This window comes from Globicephala melas, chromosome 7 (assembly GCF_963455315.2).
Source record: "Globicephala melas chromosome 7, mGloMel1.2, whole genome shotgun sequence".
Taxonomy (NCBI): domain Eukaryota; kingdom Metazoa; phylum Chordata; class Mammalia; order Artiodactyla; family Delphinidae; genus Globicephala; species Globicephala melas.
The window spans coordinates 6,569,014-6,589,603 of NC_083320.1; the positions used below are offsets into that span (position 1 = coordinate 6,569,014).

Here is a 20,590-nt window from a genome sequence, read left to right on the forward strand (position 1 = left end):
GCTTCACTGATGGTTGACATCACTTCAAGCATCATCTTGCACATTTGAGGATGTGGGACAAAGAAGTTTTACAACAGCTCCCAGTAGGCAGCCCTGGGACTGGTGCCTCCTGGACCAGCCTGTCCCCACAAGGCCAAGGTTGGACACGGGCAGAGTGCAGGAGGACTAGGCCCAGCCCATGTGCCACCTGCACCAGCGTGTCACACCCTAGGCAATGCCGGCCTGCGTCTCCCCTCCTACCATTTTTATTTTTTATTATTTTTTTTTTCACGGTATGCAGACCTCTCACTGCTGTGGCCTTTCCCGTTGCGGAGCACAGGCTCCGGACACACAGGCTCAGCGGCCATGGCTCACGGGCCCAGCCGCTCCGCGGCATGTGGGATCTTCCCAGACCGGGGCATGAACCCGTGTCCCTTGCATCGGCAGGCGGACTCTGAACCACTACGCCACCAGGGAAGCCCTCCCCTACCATTTTTAAATCTCTTGTTCCTTAGCCATAAATGTCTTTAAACATATTAAGCATACTGTTTTATTCTCTGATAATTGCAGTATCTGAAGACTTTGTGGGTCTTTGGCTATCTGCTGATTCTGTTTCCTTATGATTTTGTTATTTTAGACTGTGGTCTTGGTTGGCTGGTTTGTTTTGTAAGAACACGGTGTAGGAGTAATTTGAAGCCTGAGTTAAAAGTACCTTCTTCCACGAAAGATGTGTATTTGTCTCTACCACATGCCTGGGGTCACCTCCAACCTTTAATACCTTTAAAATAAGATCTAAACTTCGTGGTTCTAGAGCCATACACCTAATGTGAATTTGGGCCACAAACCCACATGAAGACCTACTTGTGATTACAGATTATTAGAGGAAATGTTTTTCCACCTTCATCTAGTATCAAGGTCAAAACAAGCAAGTTTCTCATTGTCCTTTGTTGTGGGGTGGATTTTTTGGTAGGTCATGCTTCTGTTGATAGCGTAGTCCTTTCAGGTTTCTAGCTTTCCGCTGGAATCTATCTTTGTGGTATAATAAAAAATATATACTTGGTCCTTGTCCCAGGTCCCTGGCACAGAGCTCCTTGAAATTTCCTGAGTGATTAGGCATGTCTTTTCTTGTTCATAATGAACCCCTTTCAGCCATACCTGAGTTTATGCTAATGAGGTTACCTGCGGGATGAGGGCTGGTCAGCAGAGAAACCAACCACATGATTAGAGGGTTGGAACTTTCAGACCCACCCCCTCACCCAGGGAGGCACAGGGGCTGGAGATTGAGTTTGGTCACCAAGGGCCAATGATTTAATCAATCATGCCTGCATAATGAAACTTTGATTAACACTCTGAAAGAAGAGGACTAAGGGAGTTTCCAGGTTGGTGAATACATCCATGTGCAGGGAGGGTGGCCACCCCAACTCCACGCGGACAGAGGCTTCTGCCCTCGGGACCCTCCCCAGCCTTGCCCTGTGTACCTTCATCTGGATGTTCGTTTGTATCCTTTGTAATAAACTCTAGTCCTGAGTATAAGTTCCTGAGTTCTATGAGCTGTTCCAGGAAGTTATCAGACATGAAGTGGAGCTTGTAGAATTTGTGATCAGCCAGGCCGAAGTGCAGGTAGCCTGGGAACCCCATTTGCAGCTGGTGTCTGAAGTGGGGGCAGCCTCGTGGCACTTAGCAACATTAGTGTCAGAATTGAATTAACGGACAGCCAGGTGGTGTCAAAGAATTGGAGAGCTGGTTGTTTAGAAAACCAGCCATTCAACTCCCCACTTTGGGTAGGTCCTTACGCTTTGTCTCCCAGACCCTGTCCTGTGTGAGCATCAAGGTGGAAGCTGTGTGTCAGCAAGGTTGAGCGGCTGGAGACCTCAACTCTGGATTTCTTCCCTGGATTCTCATGTCACTTGTTCTCTGAGGATTTTCCCACATGCTAGTTCGGCATGTGTTTAAAAAGAGATTTTCTTTTGTTGTGTGTTTTACTTTATCCAGCATTTTTAGTAATTTTACAGCAGGATGGTTGTATTTCATCTGCCATATTCTTCTATATTTCTTTATTAGTTTTGTCTTATGTTAACTGTTTAGGTCTATTTGTGTTTATGATTTTAAGCCAGTTTAAAATACCTTTGCAGGATGCCATGTATGAAATAATAAAAGTATCTTATCAGGGGAATTTTGACATGTTTCCAAGTAACTTCATAAGATGGGGTGCAAACTTGGGTGATCAGAAAATAGGAGGGAGGGACTTTCCTGGTCGTGGAGCGGTTTAGAGTCTGCCTGCCAATGCAGGGGACACGGGTTCGAGCCCTGGTCCAGGAAGATCCCACATGCCACGGAGCAACTAAGCCCATGTGCCACAACTTCTGAGCCCGCGTGCCACAGCTACTGAAGCCCGTGCGCCTAGAGCCCGTGCTCCACAATAAGAGAAGCCACCGCAGTGAGAAGCCCGCACACCACAACGAAGAGTAGCCCCGGCTCGCCGCAACTAGAGAAAGCCCGCGCGCAGCAACGAAGACCCAACGCAGCCAAAAATAAAGAAAGAAAGAAAGAAAATAGGAGGGAATGTTTAAGCTGAGCTTGCAGAGGTTGGTAGGATTTTGTTAGGCCAACATAAGTGAGTGAGAATAAATTGGGTGGAGACCAGAAAATATTTTGAACTGAATGATAATGAAAACACAACATATCAAAATTGTAGGATGCAGCTAAAGTAGTGCTTAGTGGGAAAATGTTGGAACCCGCTGTGTGTATTGTGCTAGAAGCTTTCCTTATCTCACAATCCCAATTTGCAGATAATGCCAGAGAGATTAGGTAATTTGTCCAGGATTATTCAACCACAGTTGAAATTTAAAACCAGGCTGCCTGATTCCAAAGCATATACAAATTATTATGATGTTTTATCATCATTTCTCCATCTTGAAACCTCTGTGGCACAAACACTCCTATTTCGTTAACTGCTTTTTAAGGGATTAGTGATAGAAACTTTTTTTTTTTAACTTTTATTTGCATTTTTTTTGCGGCATTTATTCTTGGGCCATAAGTTTTTGTTTCTTCAGTTTCTTCTGGTATATCTGTTTCTTCTGGACAACCTCCTCTTCTGGTTTAGGAATAATCTGTTCTTTTTCAGTAAGGATCATCTCAGTGTGGCAGGGAGAGCTCATGTATGGGTTGATCCAACCATGAGCTCTGTAAGTCCTGCGTGGCATCTTGTGGGCTTTGTTCACCTGGATGTGCTCAATGACCAGAGAATCTACATCTAAGCCCTTAAGTTCAGCGTTACTCTCTGCATTTTTGAGCATGTGCAGTAGAAATTCAACACTCTTTTTGGGCCACTGACCCTGCATCCAGCCCCACTGTTTGGCCTGGGCACACCTACCAACTCCACCATTGTAATGACGGAATGGCACACACTGCTTCTTTAAAGTGACATCCTTCAGATACTTAGTGGCTTTTCGGATGTGCATATCCTTAACGGCCTGGGCAGTTTCATGAGTGTTCTTAAAGTGAACACGAAGATTTGAATCTCTTGCATGATTTTGTGGGGTTTTCTGGGTCAGGTGAATAGTGAACCATTTTTAGAGGTCACCTCAGGCTGCTTACCAGAAAAGAGAACCTTTTTTATTGTTTTCTTTCTTAGGAGGACAAAAGTAATCCAGATGTGAATTTGGAAGATCTTCAAAATGAAGAGATTGATGATCCATTGATGATTCTAAAAGCAGTCTTATTACAGGTAGAGAGAGAGTGTGTATGTTTATATTTGTGTACGTATATCAGATGTATGATTCAGTTGGCAGAAGTGATATTGTTACTGTTCACAGTCTTTTTAAAAAAATTTTTTATTGGAGACTTTCTGGTTATAAAAGGAATACATATGAATAGTAGAAAATTTGAGGGGAAAATATTAGAAAGTATATAAAGAAACAAAGTTTAAATAAACCAAATGTCCGGTCATTGTTAACACTTTGATATATATTCTTTGCATTCTGTTTCCTTTGTGTTTATATACATATATTGAGATTGGGTTACAAGTTTTTTGTGATATTATTATTGTTATTTTAAATTGAATTGGGATTTACTTTACGTACGGTTTTGGAATTTACTGTTTTCCCATATTATCCTTTTAATGTCTGTAGGACCTGAAGTTATGTCCCCTTTTTCATTCCCAATATTGATAATACCTCACGTATGTGACTTTTAATGTTTGCTTCGTACCCTGTTGTAAGGTTGGTAGTCTCATTTCATTTATTCATTCGTTCTTAATAAACAGTTTTTATCTCAATTTCTTACTAGGGACCTAGGTTGAGTATTGGTCTATGGCCACTATATCAGTCTACTAGGGCTGCCATAACAAAATCCCACAGACTGGGTGTCTAACGTAACAGAAATTTATTTTCTCATAGTGCTGGAGGCTGGAAGTCCAGATCAAGGTGTCAGCAGGTTTCTTCTGAGGCCTCTCTCCTTGGCTTGCGGATGGCTGCCTCCTTGCTGCTTTCTCACATGGTCTTTTCCGTGTGCATGCGCATCCCTGTGTCTTTGTGTGTCCAAATTTCCTCTTCTTATAAGGACACCAGTCAGATTGGATAAGGGCCCACCCTAAAGGCCTTATTTTAACTTAATCACTTCTTTAAAGGCCCTATCCAAATATAGTCACAGTTGAAATTTTGAGGGTTAGGAATTCAGCATATGAATTCTGATAGTAGAGGGACACATTTCAGCCCATAATAGTCAGTTCTTACCCCCTTTTAGGACTTGGTTATACTTCAGAACATTCAGAAGAGACAGTCTTTTTGCACTAAAGTATTTCTTCTAAAAATCCCACATAATATCAGGATTTACCAAACCTTGGAATACTCTTTGGATATTGCTCTTGAAATGTTTAGATTTTGCCGCATGGAAAGTGGCAGAATTCAAGTTTTCTAAACTTAGGCTTAATCTAATTTTTTTAAAAACTTTTTATTTTGAAACAATTATGGTTAATCCACTTACATGTTTGCTGTTACAGGCACATTTATTAATCCTTTTGGGTCCCTTGAACTCATAAGTGTTGAGGTTATATCTTATCAGATTTTCGTAAATGACTTTCTTTTCTGTCATAAGGAGGAGAGTAATCTAATTCCTGTTGATCAGCTGGGCCAGAAACTCTTGAAAAAGATAGGAATATCTTGGAATAAGAAGTACAGAAAACAGTATGGACCACTGCGAAAGGTAATACATGACATCCTTGTAAGAAGTCCTATTCCCAGGAAATTTTATTATGATTTTGGCAACATGAATTTCTTTGGGGAAGGAAATTTAAATTAGACGGAAATATAATTAGTATTTTGTTTAATGATTAGAATTCAGTTAATTATTAAGTAATTTATAGAATCAAGAAGTAAGCAGAAAAAGAATAGAGGAGGGGCTTTTAATCACAACAGCAAAAAACGTCACAAAGTTCATATCCTAAAGCTTATCATCTTATTTATAGAAACGTCTTCAGGTATTCACCCAAATTTCACTTTTATCTTTCTTTGACACACAGTTCTCCTAAACTTGGCAATCTGGCTTCCTAGGCTGTAAGGTTAGGTTTAAAAACTGGTACTGCCAGACTTGGGAGACAAAAACTTGACTAAAAACAAGCAAAGCAACAGAACAATTAGTCAATATTTTGGAGCTATTTCTTGTAGAAGCAAAGAGCGTACACAATATAGTCTGTGTTTAAGTTCACCTTTTAATTAGACCACAGTTCATAAATGAAATTAATGACCATGAGTTCATAGACAGTCTTAGGTTTTCATTTAAAACGATTGGATTAGTGTTTCAATATTTTACTGTTAAGTATGTTATCAGCTGTGCAGGGACTTTTTTGTCTTGTTTTGTTTTTAAATAAAAATATCCTTCATAAATTTGAGGAAGTTAGCTTGTACTTATAGTTGACTGATAGTCTTATGTCTTTTTTCTTTGAGGTTAATTTGTGCTTTTATTTGCCAATATAACTTAACTACAATGGCTTGCAAACTTTTTTTGACCTAAAAAATGCATCTTACATCACAATCCAACCAACACACACATATATAACTTGTATACATATGTGTATAACTGAAATGAGTCTTGCCAAAAATACCTATCCTAACACTGAATGTTCTTTTTTTTAAGACTTTTTTTTGAGTAGTTTTAGGTTTACAACAAAATTAACAAGAAGGTACAGAAATTTCCCGTATACCCCCTTCCCACATACATGCGCAGGTGTTATCAGTATCACTCATCAGGGTGGTGTGTTTCTTTTTTTTACCCTAAACCAAGGATGAACTACATTGACACATCATAATTGCCAAAGTCCACAGTTCACCTAAGGTTCATTCTAATGGAGTAGATAGTATGGTACATTCTGTAGGTTTGGACAAAAGTATACTGACATATATCCATTGTTATAATGTCATACAACGTATTTTCTCTGCACTAAAAAACTGTACTCTGTGTATTCATCACCCCTCTCCCCCAAACTCCTGGCAGCCACTGGTATTTTTATTGTCTCCATAGTTTTGCCTCTTCCAGAATGGCATATAGTTGGAATCTCTCTCTTTCTTTCTTTTTTTTTTTCTCTTGAAAAGAGAGGTTCAAAGCCTTTATATTTATGAGACCACTCATGGCCCACCCATTCATGGGCTGGACGGGCTCTAAGTGGCAGGACTTCCCCACTAAATACTGCAGCTTTTCTTCCAGTATTGAACCCTGTCCCACTAATCTTGCCCAGCAGCCAAGTGAAGTGCAGGAGGACACATGTAGAGTATTTGTTCATAGGAAGGCCAAAAGTCTTATGTCCATTATCACAGTGAACCCGGATTCCTTTCGGGTGTGATATAAGCAGCTGATAGTTTTATCTTGAATAGAGGTTGGATTTTATCACACGCTGTTTTGTTTACATTTATCGATGTGATCACATGGCTGTTCTCTTTTATTTAGTTAACGTGGTGAATTCTGTTGACTGACCTTTTCAGTGTGAACGCAAACCTTACATTTCTGGGGTAAAGCACACTTGGTCGTGACGTACTTGTATGCATTGCTGTATGCATTTGGCTCATATTTTCCTAAGGATTTTGTGTCTGTGAGAGATATGGGTCTTTAAGTTTCTTTCTCTGTAATATCTTTGTCAGGTTTCAGTATCAGGGTTATGCAGGACTCAGAAGAAGTTAGGAAATGTTCCCTTTTTTATATTCTTGGAAAGGATTTCTCTGAGATAGATTATTATTTCTTTCTTAAATGTTTGGTGAAGCTAGTTAGACCTGGAATTTTTTTATGGCAAGGTTTTTAAATTATAGTTTTGATTTCTTTATTTGTAGAGTTGTTTTAGATTTTTTATTTCTTGAATTATTTTGGAAAATTATATTTTTTAAAGAATTTGTCCTTTTATCTGTGGTGTCAAATTTATTGGCATGAAGCTATTCAAAATGTCTCATATTATCTTTTCTAGTGTCTGTAGGACCTAAATTTCCTCTTTTTAATTCCTGATATTAATAATTTGTGTTTGCTTACTTTTGTTTTTCATAAGTCTTGCTTAGGGCTTATCAAGTTTATTAAGCTTTTCAAAAAACAACTTTTTTGCCTTTATTGATTTTTCTCTACTAATCTGTTTTCTACTTCATTGATTTCTGCTCTTGTTTTTAATTATTTCCTTCCTTTTACCTTTGGGATTTAATTTAATCATCTTTTTCTAGCTTCTTGGGTTGGTATCTCAGTTGTTTTTTAAACCTGCCTTTAAAAATTTTTTTTTTTTAATAAATTTATTTATTTATTTTTTGGCTGTGTTGGGTCTTTGTTTCTGTGAGAGGGCTTTCTCGGCGAGAAAGCTTTTGCGGCGAGCGGGGGCCGCTCTTCATCACGCTGCACGGGCCTCTCATTGTCGTGGCCTCTCCCGTTGCAGAGCACAGGCTCCAGACATGCAGGCTCAGTAGTGTGGCTCACAGGCCTAGTTGCTCCACGGCACGTGGGATCTTCCCAGACCAGGGCTCAAACCCGTGTCCCCTGCATTGGCAGGCAGATTCTTAACCACTGCGCCACCAGGGAAGCCCTAAACCTGCCTTTTAATTCATGCTTTTAAATCTATGATTTCCTTCTTAGCGCTAATTTAGCTGTAGCTAAATTTGACATGTTATTATTATCTTTCCATTCAAAATATTTTGTAATTTTTCCTTCTGATTCTTTTATTGACCCATGAGGTTTTTGGAGGTGGATTGCTTAATTTCCAAATATTTGGGGAATTTCTAGTTATCTTTTTGTTATATCTATAAATTGATGTCTAATTCCATTTTACTCTGAAAACATGCTCTCTATGATTTCACTTACTCTGAATTTTTTGAGACTTGTTTCATGCCTCAGGATATGGTCTGTCTTGCTGAATGTTTCTATTCACCAGTAAAGTTATTAATTTTCTGCATTTGTTGGGTATAGTATTTCATAAATGTCAGCTAGGTCAAATTGGTTAATAACATTCTTTATTTCATCCCTATTCTTAACTAATTTTTCTGTCTTTTTGTTGTATCAGTTACTGAGAGAGTAGTTTTAAATCTCCAACTCTAATTGTACCTTTGCCCTTTCGTCCTTTTACTGTTGACAGTTTTGCTTCATGTATCTTGAAGATATATTATTAGTTGCATACACATTTTGGATTGTTAATGGCCTCTTGACATATGCCCTTCCTTTATCTCTGCTAATAGTCCTTACCTTCACATCTACCTTATCTGGTATTAATGTAACATACAAGCTTTCTAATGCAAGTGTGTCTCTTGTAAACAGTATGAAGTTGGTTCCTGCTTATTTTGGAAAATTGTGATTTTTAAGGAATTTGTTCTCAAAGTGTCAAATTTCTTAGTATAAAGTTGTTTGAAATATTACCATATTATCCTTTTAATTTCTGTAGGACCTGTAGGACCCTATTTCATTTCTGATATTGGTAATTTGTGTTTCTTAGCTTTCTTTTGCATCAGTCTTGCTAGGGATTTGTCAAGGTTATTATACTTTTCTTTTTTAAAAATAATTAATTAGTTAATTTAACTTTTGGCTGTGTTGGGTCTTTGTTGCTGCAAGCAGGCTTTCTAGTTGCAGTGAGCAGGGGCTACTCTTTATCGCGGTGCACAGACTTCTTATTGCAGTGGCTTCTTTTGTGGAGCACGGGCTCTAGGCGCACGGCCTTAAGTAGTTGTTGCACACGGGCTCAGTAGTTGTGGCTCGTGGGCTCTAGAGCGCAGACTCAGTAGTTGTGGCGCACAGGCTTAGTTACTCCACGGCATGTGGGACCTTCCAAGACCGGGGCTCGAACCCATGTCCCCTGCATTGGCAGGCGGATTCTTAACCATTGCACCACCAGGGAAGTCCAAGGTTATTAAACTTCTCAAAGAAACAGCTTTGCATTTGTTGTTTTTCTCTGTTGTTCATCTGTTTTCTATCAAATGATAGAGTTTGACAGTCTCTTCCTTTAAATTAGAATGTTCAGTACATTTATTTTTTTATTTTTAAAAAAATTTATTTATTTTTGGCTGCATTGGGTCTTTGCTGCATGTGGGCTTTCTCTAGTTGCAGTGAGCGGAGGCTGCTCTTTGTTGCAGTGCGTGGGCTTCTCATCGCAGTGGCCTCTCTTGTTGGGGAGCACAGGCTCTAGGCACGCGGGCTCAGTAGTTGTGGCACGCGGGCTAGGTCATTGTAGCTCACGGGCTTTAGAGCACAGGCTCAGTAGTTGTGGCGCACGGGCTTAGTTGCTCCATGGCATGTGGGATCTTCCCAGACCAGGAATTGAACCTGTGTCCCCTGCATTGGCAGGCGGATTCTTAACCACTGCACCACCAGGGAAGCCCCCATTTATTTTTAATGTATTAACTTGTGTGGTTGAGTTTGAATTTATCATGTAGCCATTTGTTTTTTATTTGCTTCTCCTGTCTTTCTTGCCTTTCTTTCTTTCTGTCTTTCATACCTTTGGATTAATCAAATAATTTTTAGTGTTTGATTTTTGTCTCCTCTGTTGACTTTTTAGCTGTACTACTTTAACTTTTTTACTCTAGGGATTACACTGTACATAAGTTAATATTATAAATTACAGAACAATACTGTAACACTTCATGTACAAGGTAAGATGTACAAGGTACAGTAGCATAATTCCATTTCCCGACTTCCATCCTTTTCTGCTGTTGTCTTATATTTTACCATTATATGTAAATTCACCGTGTGTGTGTGTGTGTATGTATGTATGTATGTTTACTTTAAACATTTAAGCAACTTTTAAAGAAATTAATGAAAAAATCATGTTTTATTTTATCCATTCTGGTGTTCATTGCTCCTTCTTGCATGTCCAGGTTTGCATCTAATATCATTTCCCTTCAACCTAGAGAACTTCCTTTAGTGGTTCTTGGGCATCCAGAACTGCTGGCAAAAATATTCTCAGCTTTTGTTTGTCTGAAGTTTTTATCTTGCATTCATTTGTTTAAGTGGTATTTTTGCTGGATATAGAATTCTTTTTTTCTTTTTAAAAAACTATTTATTTTTGGTTGCATTGGGTCTTCGTTGCTGCACATGGGCTTTCTCTAGTTGGGTCGAGTGGGGGCTACTCTTCATGGTGGTGTGCAGGCTTCTTATTGCAATGGCTTCTCTTGTTGCAGAGCACGGGCTCTAGGCGCGTGGGCTTCAGTAGTTATGGCACGCGGGCTTCAGTAGTTATGGCACATGGGCTCAGTAGTTGTGGCTCGTGGGCTCTAGAGCACAGGCTCAGTAGTTGTGGCGCACAGGCTTAGTTGCTCCATGGCACGTGGGATCTTCCCGGACCAGGGATCGAACCTGTGTCCCCTGCATTGGCAGGCTCCTGCACCACCAGGGAAGTCCTGGATACAGAATTCTAGGTTAACAGCTCTTATTGGTTTTTTCAGGACTTTAAAGATGTCATTTTATTATGTTTTGGCTTCCTTTATTTTGGTTAAGAAGTCAGTGTTACTTAAATGTAATGTATCTTTTTTTTGTCTACTTTTAAGATAATCTCTTTATCTTTGGTTTTTAGCAATTTAATAACAGTGTGTCTCAGTATGGTGTTCTTTGTGTTTATTTGCTTTGTATTTTCTAAGATTTTTTTCATTTGTGGCTTGAAATCTTTCTTCAGTTTTGGCCATTATATTTTCAATTTGTTTTTATGCCCCATTATCTCTCTCTTCTTCAGAAATTACAGTTACATATATATTGGACCATTCAGTATTTCCTCACTGGTCTTAGATATTCTAGCAGGAGTTGTTTTTTTTTTTCCCTTCACCCTCAATTTGGATAATTTCCATTGATCTGTCTTCATGTTCATTGATTCTTTCTCCTACTGTATCCAGTCTTCTGTTAAACCCAGCCAATGAATTAATGAATTTTTTCGTTTCAGATATTGTGTTATTCAGCTGTAGAATTTTTTCTTCGCTCTTATTTAACATGCCCGTTTCTCTGCTGAAATTCCCCATTTGAACCTACTCTGTACATCCTTTCCTGTAAATTTACATATTTCATTAGCTGTTTACTCTTATAACATCTGGATTATTTCTGGGTCTGTAGTTATTACCTTTTTTTTTCTGTTGTGAATTGACTGTCATCTCTTGGTTATGAATCCCATTGTCCTGTTTCTTTGCATGTCATATACTCTTATATTGCCTACTGGACATTGTGGGTGATGTGTTTTAGAGGCTGTGGATTATGTTACTGCTTTTTAGAAGGTTTATATATTTATTATTTTTGGCTGCATTGGGTCTTCGTTGCTGTGCGTGGGCTTTCTCTAGTTGCAGCGAGTGGGGACTATTCTTTGTTGCGGTGCACAGGCTTCTTATTGCAGAGGCTTCTCTTGTTGTGGAGCACGGGCTCTAGGCACGTGGGCTCAGTAGCTGTGGCTCATGGGCTCTAGAGTGCAGGCTTAGTAGTTGTGGCTCACGGGCTCAGTTGCTCCGCAGCATGTGGGATCTTCCCGGACCAGGGCTCGAACCCATGTCCCCTGCATTGGCAGGCTGATTCTTAACCACTGCACCACCAGGCAAGTCCTGTGTTATTGTTTCTAAAGGGCTTTTCATTATATTCTAACAGGCCATTAAGTAACTTTGAATCATGTTGATCCTGTGGGAGCTTCATTTGGGGCTTTGGTAGGGTGGATCTGTTGCATTTAGCTGTTAGTCCTAGGGAGTAACTGTTAGTCTTGGGGCCTGGATGGTCCTCCCTCTTAAGGCAGAGGTTAGCAAACATGGGGAAACTATGGCTTTCTGCCTTTTTTGTACAGCCCCCAGGTAAGAACTGTCTTTATATTTTCAAACAGTTATCTTTAGAAAGGTGCTCAAATTTGCCTCTTAGCCCACAAAGCCTAAAATACTACCGTCTGGCCCTTTATAGAAAAGTTTGCCAATCCCTGACCTGAGACCTGGCCCTTCTAGGATTTCAGTGGAAAGCCTGAGGTGTTTGTCATATGCCTCTAATTTGGCAGGACTTCAACTCCATGCTCTTTCTTTCTTTTTTCTAATCTATCTTAACTTATTAATCCATTCACAACATGTTTATTTAACTCTATGCTCTTTCTACCCAGCAGCAGGGTGCTAAAATCTCTACTCAGATCTCAAATCTCCCAGCTATTGCTTTCTGCTCAGTTCCTTGGGTCTCAGGCTGTCCATGTACCATTTAAGACTCAGCCAAGGATTTGAGGAGGATTTGGTAGAGATCTGGGCTCCTTTATGGGGTTTTCTCTTTTACTTTCTAGGCTCTGTGGCAGTCTCAAATTCTGTTTCCTTAGTCCAGTAAGACTCTTGCCCTTTGCTTGAACTCTCTTCCACCATGCTCTGCTACAAACTGGGAAGTGGTGGGTTAATGCAGGACTCACCTAGCTTGTTTCCCTTTTGAAGGATTATGTTCCCGCCACTTTAGGTCAGCTTTTGCTTACTCTCCAAACAATTGTTTTCATTATTTTGTCTAAAGTTTATAATTTTTAATCAGTGGGGTTAGTCCAATTAAAAGTTCTCTGCCATTACTGGAACCAGGCTACACTGAAGTTTGAGGTTTAAGAGTTAATCCTCAACTATCAAACAAAGAAAAGATTCGCTATACAGAAAGTATTCATTACTCAGAGGTTTCAAATTATTATTTTATTGTACTTAAATTAGCTACAAAACTATATTACCATCTGTTATATACAGTGTTAACAATAATGCCTTTGGGTCATATGCCCTATACCCTTCTGTCTGATTAGAGATTATACGTTACCATAAATTCTTCCTTTCCAAGAAAAAATGAGAAAATCACTTTTCCGTGTTGATTGATGATCTAAGCAAATGTTACATATACCTCCCAAGTGATTTTCTACATAAAGTAGTTTGTACTGAGAGAAAAGGGGGTGATACAAAGCCACATAGAGATTAGGGAATAAAAGAAGAGTAGAGTAGGGGATGGGGAGGTGGGATAGGCAATGGGGAGAGAAGGTTTTTTTCTTCGTAATCCTTTAGGTAGAGGAACCTGAGAAATGATAGTCTCTGAGATTATGACTTCAGCCTTGCAGTTCTGATTTCCTGAGCTAGCCTGTCAGCCTCCGGGACAGACAACACTGAATTTAGTTAATGTAAGCTTATAATTGTGACTATATCCCAGCAGTTTGTCTGAGTCACTAGTTTTGAAATTATCTTCTATGGTACTTCATTGTATAATTGCCTTTGTTTTGTGCTCTGTTTGGATTGCTTTAAACATTTCAGAAGTGTTTGTTCTATCTAATCTTTTTCAGTAAAGACTTTTTAAAAACAGCATTACCAGGTATAATTAAAGTATTTTTAAGATTGTGTCATGGCAGCTTTCTCCCTTGGTATAACTGTTAGACTATTTAACAGAAAGCACTCTGGGTTTTATTAAATGTTTTATTATGGCGCAAATGAAATTTTTTTCCCTCGTAGCTGACCAGGCCAAAAAGTTGACGTTAAAATATCTAATCACAGAAAGGAAGGTAAAGATTTTGTAATCATGTCAATGAAATTTTTTTTCATTAACCTAATGTTTGTTTTCTTTTTCTGTATAGTTTTTACAGCTTCATTCTCAGATATTTCTGCTCAGTTCAGATGAAAGTACAGTTAGTCTATTGAAGGACTGTTCTCTCCAGGCTGAGTCCGATACACGAAGAAATGATCAACAACTTTTGAAGACACTTACTTCAGAACCCCCAGCATTAAATGATAGACCCTCCTGTCCCCACTGGTTTGATGTAAACGATTCCCAAGTCCAGCCAATTAAGGAAGAGGATATTGAACAGCAATTTCAGGGTAAAGAAAGTGCCTACATGTTGTTTTATCGGAAGTCCCAGTTGCAGAGACCCCCTGAAGGTATGGAAGGATGAATGTCCCTATTTGTTTAAGTCGATCACTTTAAAAGATAAACATTGAATGTTATTTGAAAGTTTACCCTTTTAGAAGGTTTACTCTTGAAACATTTTAAAATATTTTCAAGCTAACTGTAAGAAATATACCAGAAAAAATTCAACATTCTGTCCTTTTATAAAGATTATATATTTCTGGGTTTTTTCCCCTGTAATAGTATGAGGCTGTAGTTAGATTTTCAAAATTGCATTTTCTTGGTTCACATCATGTTTCTTGTTGTGTGGGCAGACGTGATTGAACTGAACTTCAGTGTATACATGATTGGAATATGTACTAAGTGACAGTTTTCCAGTTAGCTGAAGATTTGAATAAAGATCTAACCAAAATCTTGATGGACTTTTTTGGGGGATGAATGGATGGAACTTGGCAAAATGATTCTAAAATTTACCTGGGAAGATAAATTAATGAAAATTGAAGAAGGGACTGCTCAAGGAAACTTTACTGTGTCAGTATAAGCATATTTATGGTGCTGTAGCAGTTAAGACAGTGTAGTGCTAGTGCAAAGAGCTGGACAGACCATTGAGCAGTAAGCCCAGGAGTTGATCTAAGTATTTTTAAGATTTTAATCCATGAAAAGGTAGCTTTTCAGATAAATAGGGGGAAAATGAATTAATAAATACAACTGAGAAGTTGGTTAGTTGCTAATCACTTGAATGAGCAGTTAGTACAATCAAGTGATGATATTTATCACTTGCATGAAATTATAGTTCCTTTAATGTTGATGTAAAAAAGGAGCCTTCAAATGCATAAAATATAAACATTTTTCTGATCTTAAGGTAGAGAAGACCTTTCTAAGCATAAAAGCAATGAAAAAAAAATTGAGGAAAAGTGATGTAAACCTTATTACGTAATACCAAAAGGCAAATGACAAGCTAGTGGAAAACAGCAAAATATACGACAAATTTATTTCCCCTATCTGTAGAGTGCTCTTACATTTATTCCGTTGTGCTCAGTGGTAAATTGGGAAAAGGATATAAATAACTAACGTACAAAAGAAGAAATAAGGACAGCCAGTAAACTGCAAAAAAAAAAAAAAATTCCATCTGGCCCATAACCAAAAAACATGAATCATAACAGCAATGAATGACAACCTTTTTCTTACCAAATCAGATATTTCTGTTAACCTGGTTCTCAACAGTTGGCACTACCTCTGTATTTGGTATGTATATAAAGTAATACAACCAATATGGTTGTATGTACTTAAAAACCTTAAACCAATAATTATACTTCCACAAATTTGTCTTGAAATAATCAGGACTGTGTATACCTATTTATGTTCAAGGATGTTTGCTACCCCCGTTATTTTATAGTAATGACTAACAGAAAATCACCTAACTGTCTACCAGAAAAGGATTGGTTAGATTAATTATGCTATTTATAGAATGGGCTACTATGCAATCATTTAAAGATTTGGAAAAATATTCACAACATATGAAATGAAAAAGCAACTTACATGTTTGTTGACTATACTCCCAGTTGCTTTAAATAAGCGTGGTGTGGTGTGGTGTGTGTCTGTGTGTGTGTGTGTGTGTGTTGTGTGTGTGTGTGTGTGTGTGTGTGTGTGTGTATGTATAGACACATTGTGTAGAACAGAAAAAAGACCAGAAGTATATAGATCGCATTTTAGCAGTATTCCCTAGGAGTGGGATTATAGGTAATATTTATTTATTTTACATTAAAAAAAAATCATTTCCAGAACTTTCACAGTGACCGATTATTACATTTGTTATCAAGAAGAAAACAGCAGGTGTTCTTTTTAAAAAGTATATTTAGAAAGAGTTGAAGAAATGGAATTCTCTAGCTTGGCTTAAAGAACTGTTTACCTTTCACATGTTTTAATGTTTTCAATTTGAAGATGGGAAAACTGAGATCCAGAGAAAATTCATGTTCACACAGGCAGTAGAAGCTTTCCTAGCTCCCAGCGAGGTCCTTTCTAGTTTTCTGTGCTACCTCTTCAGCAGCCTGTTTTTATGGAGTCAGCACAAGTTTATGGAAAATTTTGTTCACAGCTCGAGCTAACCCAAGGTACAGGGTTCCATGTCATTTGCTGAATGAAATGGATGCAGCCAACATTGAACTACAAATAAAAAGGTAATTTTAAATTACTTTTAGAGTTTGAATAGTTTTTCTGGGGAACGAGGATCTAACTTAGGTCTTAAGTATTCAGTAATGAAAATTAAAGAGGAAAAAAAGTCAACTGTTAAATGCCGGTATCCTTTTATTAGCTGCTGAATTTTTATACTGAGAGTATCTTTTACTTTGAAATTACCCAGTGAGAGTGAATGAAGTAATGACAAATGGCCATCGCTAAATAGAGATTGAAGCCTAAGAAAACTAGAGAAATCTGTGAGCACGTAGTTGTGCTGAATGAATTGTGTCCTGGCCTGTCAGGTTATTCCCTCGGCACAGAGCCCATTGTGAAAATTCGCCCTCACGTGTAAGTGGTTTGTGAAGAACTAGCCCGTAGTTACATCAGACCAGAGGTGGGCAAATGGGAGGAAATGTGGAGTCTACAGACTGTTTGGCTTAATGTCAATCTTGGGCAAAAGCCTACAATGGATTATTAAAGGGATGGTTTGTGAGAACTTGATGATCTGAACATTCTCTTTTGAGGTCTAACCTTGGACCATGAAGAACTGGTTCTTTGCTCTCTGGGTCGGTGGGGTACTGGATTAGGGAAATGGATGTTCCCATGGTCTCCTTGTGGACCTGAGGGGCTGATTACATAGCAGGGATGTGTTCAACATTTTTATCATTGATTTGAAGCTGAGAAAAAAAAAATAGGTAGATTGAATGGCAAATTAAGATCAGAGGAGATCTCAACAAAAATCAAGACACTAAAAATATAAAAATTTAACAGAGTAGAATATCTTAAGTGCGAAAGATAACCAGCTTGCATGAGTGATGTGGATTAGCAGTTGGTATTAAAAACAAAAACAGCCTGTGGGGTTTTAGTCAGCGAGCACTAAGCTTTTTAATGTGGTCATGGAAAAGCTCATGCTGTCTTTGACCACATTCACAGAATTGTGCCTGAGGTACCTGAATGGTGGCTATAGCTTCATCCAACTCTCCGTTGGTGGGGCTGCCTGAAGTGTTTTTGGTGCCGTGCTTCACAGCAGCTGAATGGGTTCAGAAAAGTGTAGCAAGCGCCCGGCTGCTGCTGAGGCCATTTGACTTGGAGAGAGCAGACTCCAGGGATCATGAGGCTGACTTCAAATAGTTTATAGGAGAGTCTGTGGGGTCTAGTTGAAGCAAGGAGAAAATAGAAGTTGTAAATCTAGCACTTACCACAGTTATAGGAACGTGTTTCCAGCATTTTGTTCATAATTATAATCTCAGTATTGGACGAGTTCAAGTGTCAGTATTTGTTCAGAGTAACACTGCACAGTGTGCATTAAAACCATCTTCCTTGGAATTCACCGTGGCAGAGCTATTGAGAAACTAAACTGAGTTATTTTGGAGCATGGAAGAAAAGGATGTTAATTATAATTACTTAGGTGGAGTGGAGAACTTCTTTATATTGTAAATCAGATATTTTTGGTTTGAGATGAAACAGTATCTGCTGTAAAAACATGACATTTATGTATTTTTTATGCCTCTTTAAAGGGCAGAATGTGATTCTACAAACAATAATTTTGAATTGCATCTCCACCTCGGCCCTTATTATCATTTCTTCAATGGGGCTCTGCACCCAGTAGTCTCTCAAACAGAAAGCATGTGGGATTTGACCTTTGATAAAAGAAAAACTTTAGGAGATCTTCGACAATCAATATTTCAGGTAATTTAGCCTCACTTACTCTTAATAGACATTCAGGTCTGTCTTAAGCTGGATTCTCCTTTTCAAACTCCTGTTTAGGATACAACTATTTATTTTTCACAGCTGCTTAGGAAAATCCTACATCTACCACTTCCATAGAGGGATGGTCCACATGTTCTCCCCTCACTTGTAAGTCTCTTAGAGAGGCTTTTCTGCACAATCAAGACTCAGGAGTCCTGCCAGCAGGTTTTCAGGGGAGAATCAAGCCTGGTATATTTAATCTGGGGGAGAGAAAGAGTATAAGGTTGTCTCTTTTGGGAAAAATAAATGAAAGAGAATTGTCTTTTAAAAGGAGTAAAAAGATAGATAATTATGTTGCCTAAAACCAAGAGCTACTAAACAAATAAAAGCAACTAACTTTTCTACCTTTCAGTGTAGAATAACATTTATTAATAAGATTCCTAAGTGAAGGAAAATGTCTACTGGTCTATAGTAAAAGCAAACATCGTTGTAATCATTGTCTCTAAATTATTTATCCTGACGTGTTTTAACGACGACGACAACAGTGCTCTTTATTTTACTTAAAATGTTTTCATATAAATTCTATCATTTGATTCTTTAACCTCATGAGGGCAAGATAACCCCATTTTAAAGATGAGGAAATTGTGATTTAAAGAGATCTCATGGCTTGCCCAGGGTCAGACATCTAGTTAGCAGTAGAACTAGGACTCCAGCCCTGGTCTCCCTACTCTTTCTTTCCCCTTAATTATACTTCACTCCACACTACTTCCTGATAGAGGAAAAGGGAAATAGAAAATGTAAGCTTCCCCCCCACCCCAGAATTAAGTGAATTTTCTGAAAAACTGTATCATTTACCAAAATTATTAGCTTTCTTTTGATTTTCCTCTTGTACAGAGAAAGGCAGGCCAATTTCTTCTTTAACTTTAGTTGATTTGAATATTTAAATGTTGGATCAGGATCAAGATTTCTAAAATTATCTAGTACTTCTGAAATTTTCCACTAAAAGTTTATTTCTGAGCCAATCCTGGCAGTGATGATATAGGTGGACTTGGAGATTTGACCCTGCCTAGGGTAACGTTTCAAGTGGAAAAGACCTTGGTCACCTTTACAAGGTTTAGATTTCATGCCAGTCTGCTTTTTGATGGTTTAAGTGCACATCTCTGCCTGTGGCACATCTTAGAATTAAGCCACTGGCAAGAGGCAGAGAGACTGACAGTTAAGTAATCATGTGTAAGTATGAAATTTCTTTTTAAGAGAACTATCTTGTGATATTGTGGAGAGGGACTAAATAGGACTGGCCTTTATTGGTGACATTGTTTTGGTGAGGTTACCACAGTCCCCCGAGTCTTGGAGCTAGAAACTTAAAAAACAAATCCCTGGTAATCTATTAAATAAACTGGTAATGCTACTTTTTAAATTTACAGTGGGAGACATTCCTTTCAAGAAACAAGAGTATTCGTGTGTGCTGCTCTTCCCTGAACAGTACTGATTAAACACGTCATTTTTGCTCTTTTGGACCAGGATTCCTGGGCTGGCACACTGATCATTTTGCCTTCTGATAAAAGTGATCTTCCCGTAAATTAAGTAGAAATGGTTGTTGTTTAGATGGTCATTGTGCTCTTTGTGTATGTCAGGGTTCTTCAGTCACTAATGGATGTGAGATTAACCATCTTTGGCTTTGACTGATTTAACATTGAAACATGTCTACTTTCCTCATTTTTGGTGCAGGATGGGGATTGTCGTGTTCATTTTCTTGTTCCCTGTGTCAGCTACATAAGTAAATTGGCACAGTGCTCTTCTTACTTAACCTGGAAAAGTGATCTATATGTGATTTTTCATTGTTCTCTTTTCTTTCATTCATATTCTGCAGCTGTTAGAATTTTGGGAAGGAGATATGGTTCTTAGTGTTGCAAAGTTTGTACCAGCAGGACTTCATGTTTACCAGACACTTGATGGTAAGAGAAATGTTAAAACACAGCAACTTATTGTGTATATGTACATTTTGTGGGGCTCATCTGTACGTTTTGTGGGGCTCGTCTGAGACTTTCTGCTCTTGGCCAGTCTTTCCCCTACATACTACTTTTCTTAGCTATGCAGGTTCTCATCACATTGGTTTTAACAAATAGTATATTTAGTTTTTCATATTTAATAAAACTATTTATTTAGATTATAATGTATCCAATATATGTAATGTGTGAAATTTTGCTAACATGGAAATGTTTTGTATTTTCTGAAATTAAGGCTACTTCTCTACCTAAACAAATTTTTTCTTAAAGACTTTGGAAATTTTTTTATATTACCCCAAACTTCTGAGCAAAATGGTTTGAAACCATTTAAATCTTGTTAAATATGGCTTGTTTTTTTAATCCAATCTCAGCTTCAGACTTTGTAGCAAAACAAAAGTTCTTCAGGAGCTTAAAAGTACTTCCTTTAAATAACAACAAAACAGTAATAGCAG

The 20,590-nt window shown here is 38.3% G+C and overlaps 1 protein-coding gene and 1 non-coding gene across 15 annotated transcripts in view; one reads left to right on the forward strand and one right to left on the reverse strand.

Annotated features, from left to right (window-relative positions):
- The window catches only part of USP40 (ubiquitin specific peptidase 40), a 91,047-nt gene that overhangs the window by 20,527 nt on the left and 49,930 nt on the right, over window positions 1-20,590 (forward strand). For all 14 annotated transcript variants that reach the window (XR_009564504.2, XM_060301708.1, XM_030868130.2 and 11 more), the window contains 6 exons: window positions 3,614-3,706; window positions 5,074-5,181; window positions 14,000-14,300; window positions 16,364-16,445; window positions 17,961-18,132; window positions 20,003-20,087. Coding sequence is in view for 13 of the 14 variants with exons in the window: in XM_060301708.1 (XP_060157691.1) it covers window positions 3,614-3,706; window positions 5,074-5,181; window positions 14,000-14,300; window positions 16,364-16,445; window positions 17,961-18,132; window positions 20,003-20,087 (841 nt within the window). In the remaining variant the exon portion in view is untranslated. The remainder of the gene's footprint in view (window positions 1-3,613; window positions 3,707-5,073; window positions 5,182-13,999; window positions 14,301-16,363; window positions 16,446-17,960; window positions 18,133-20,002; window positions 20,088-20,590) is intronic.
- Window positions 6,734-6,867, reverse strand: LOC115853044 (small nucleolar RNA SNORA11). Its single transcript, XR_004039391.1, has one exon. It is a non-coding gene; the product is annotated as a small nucleolar RNA SNORA11 (small nucleolar RNA).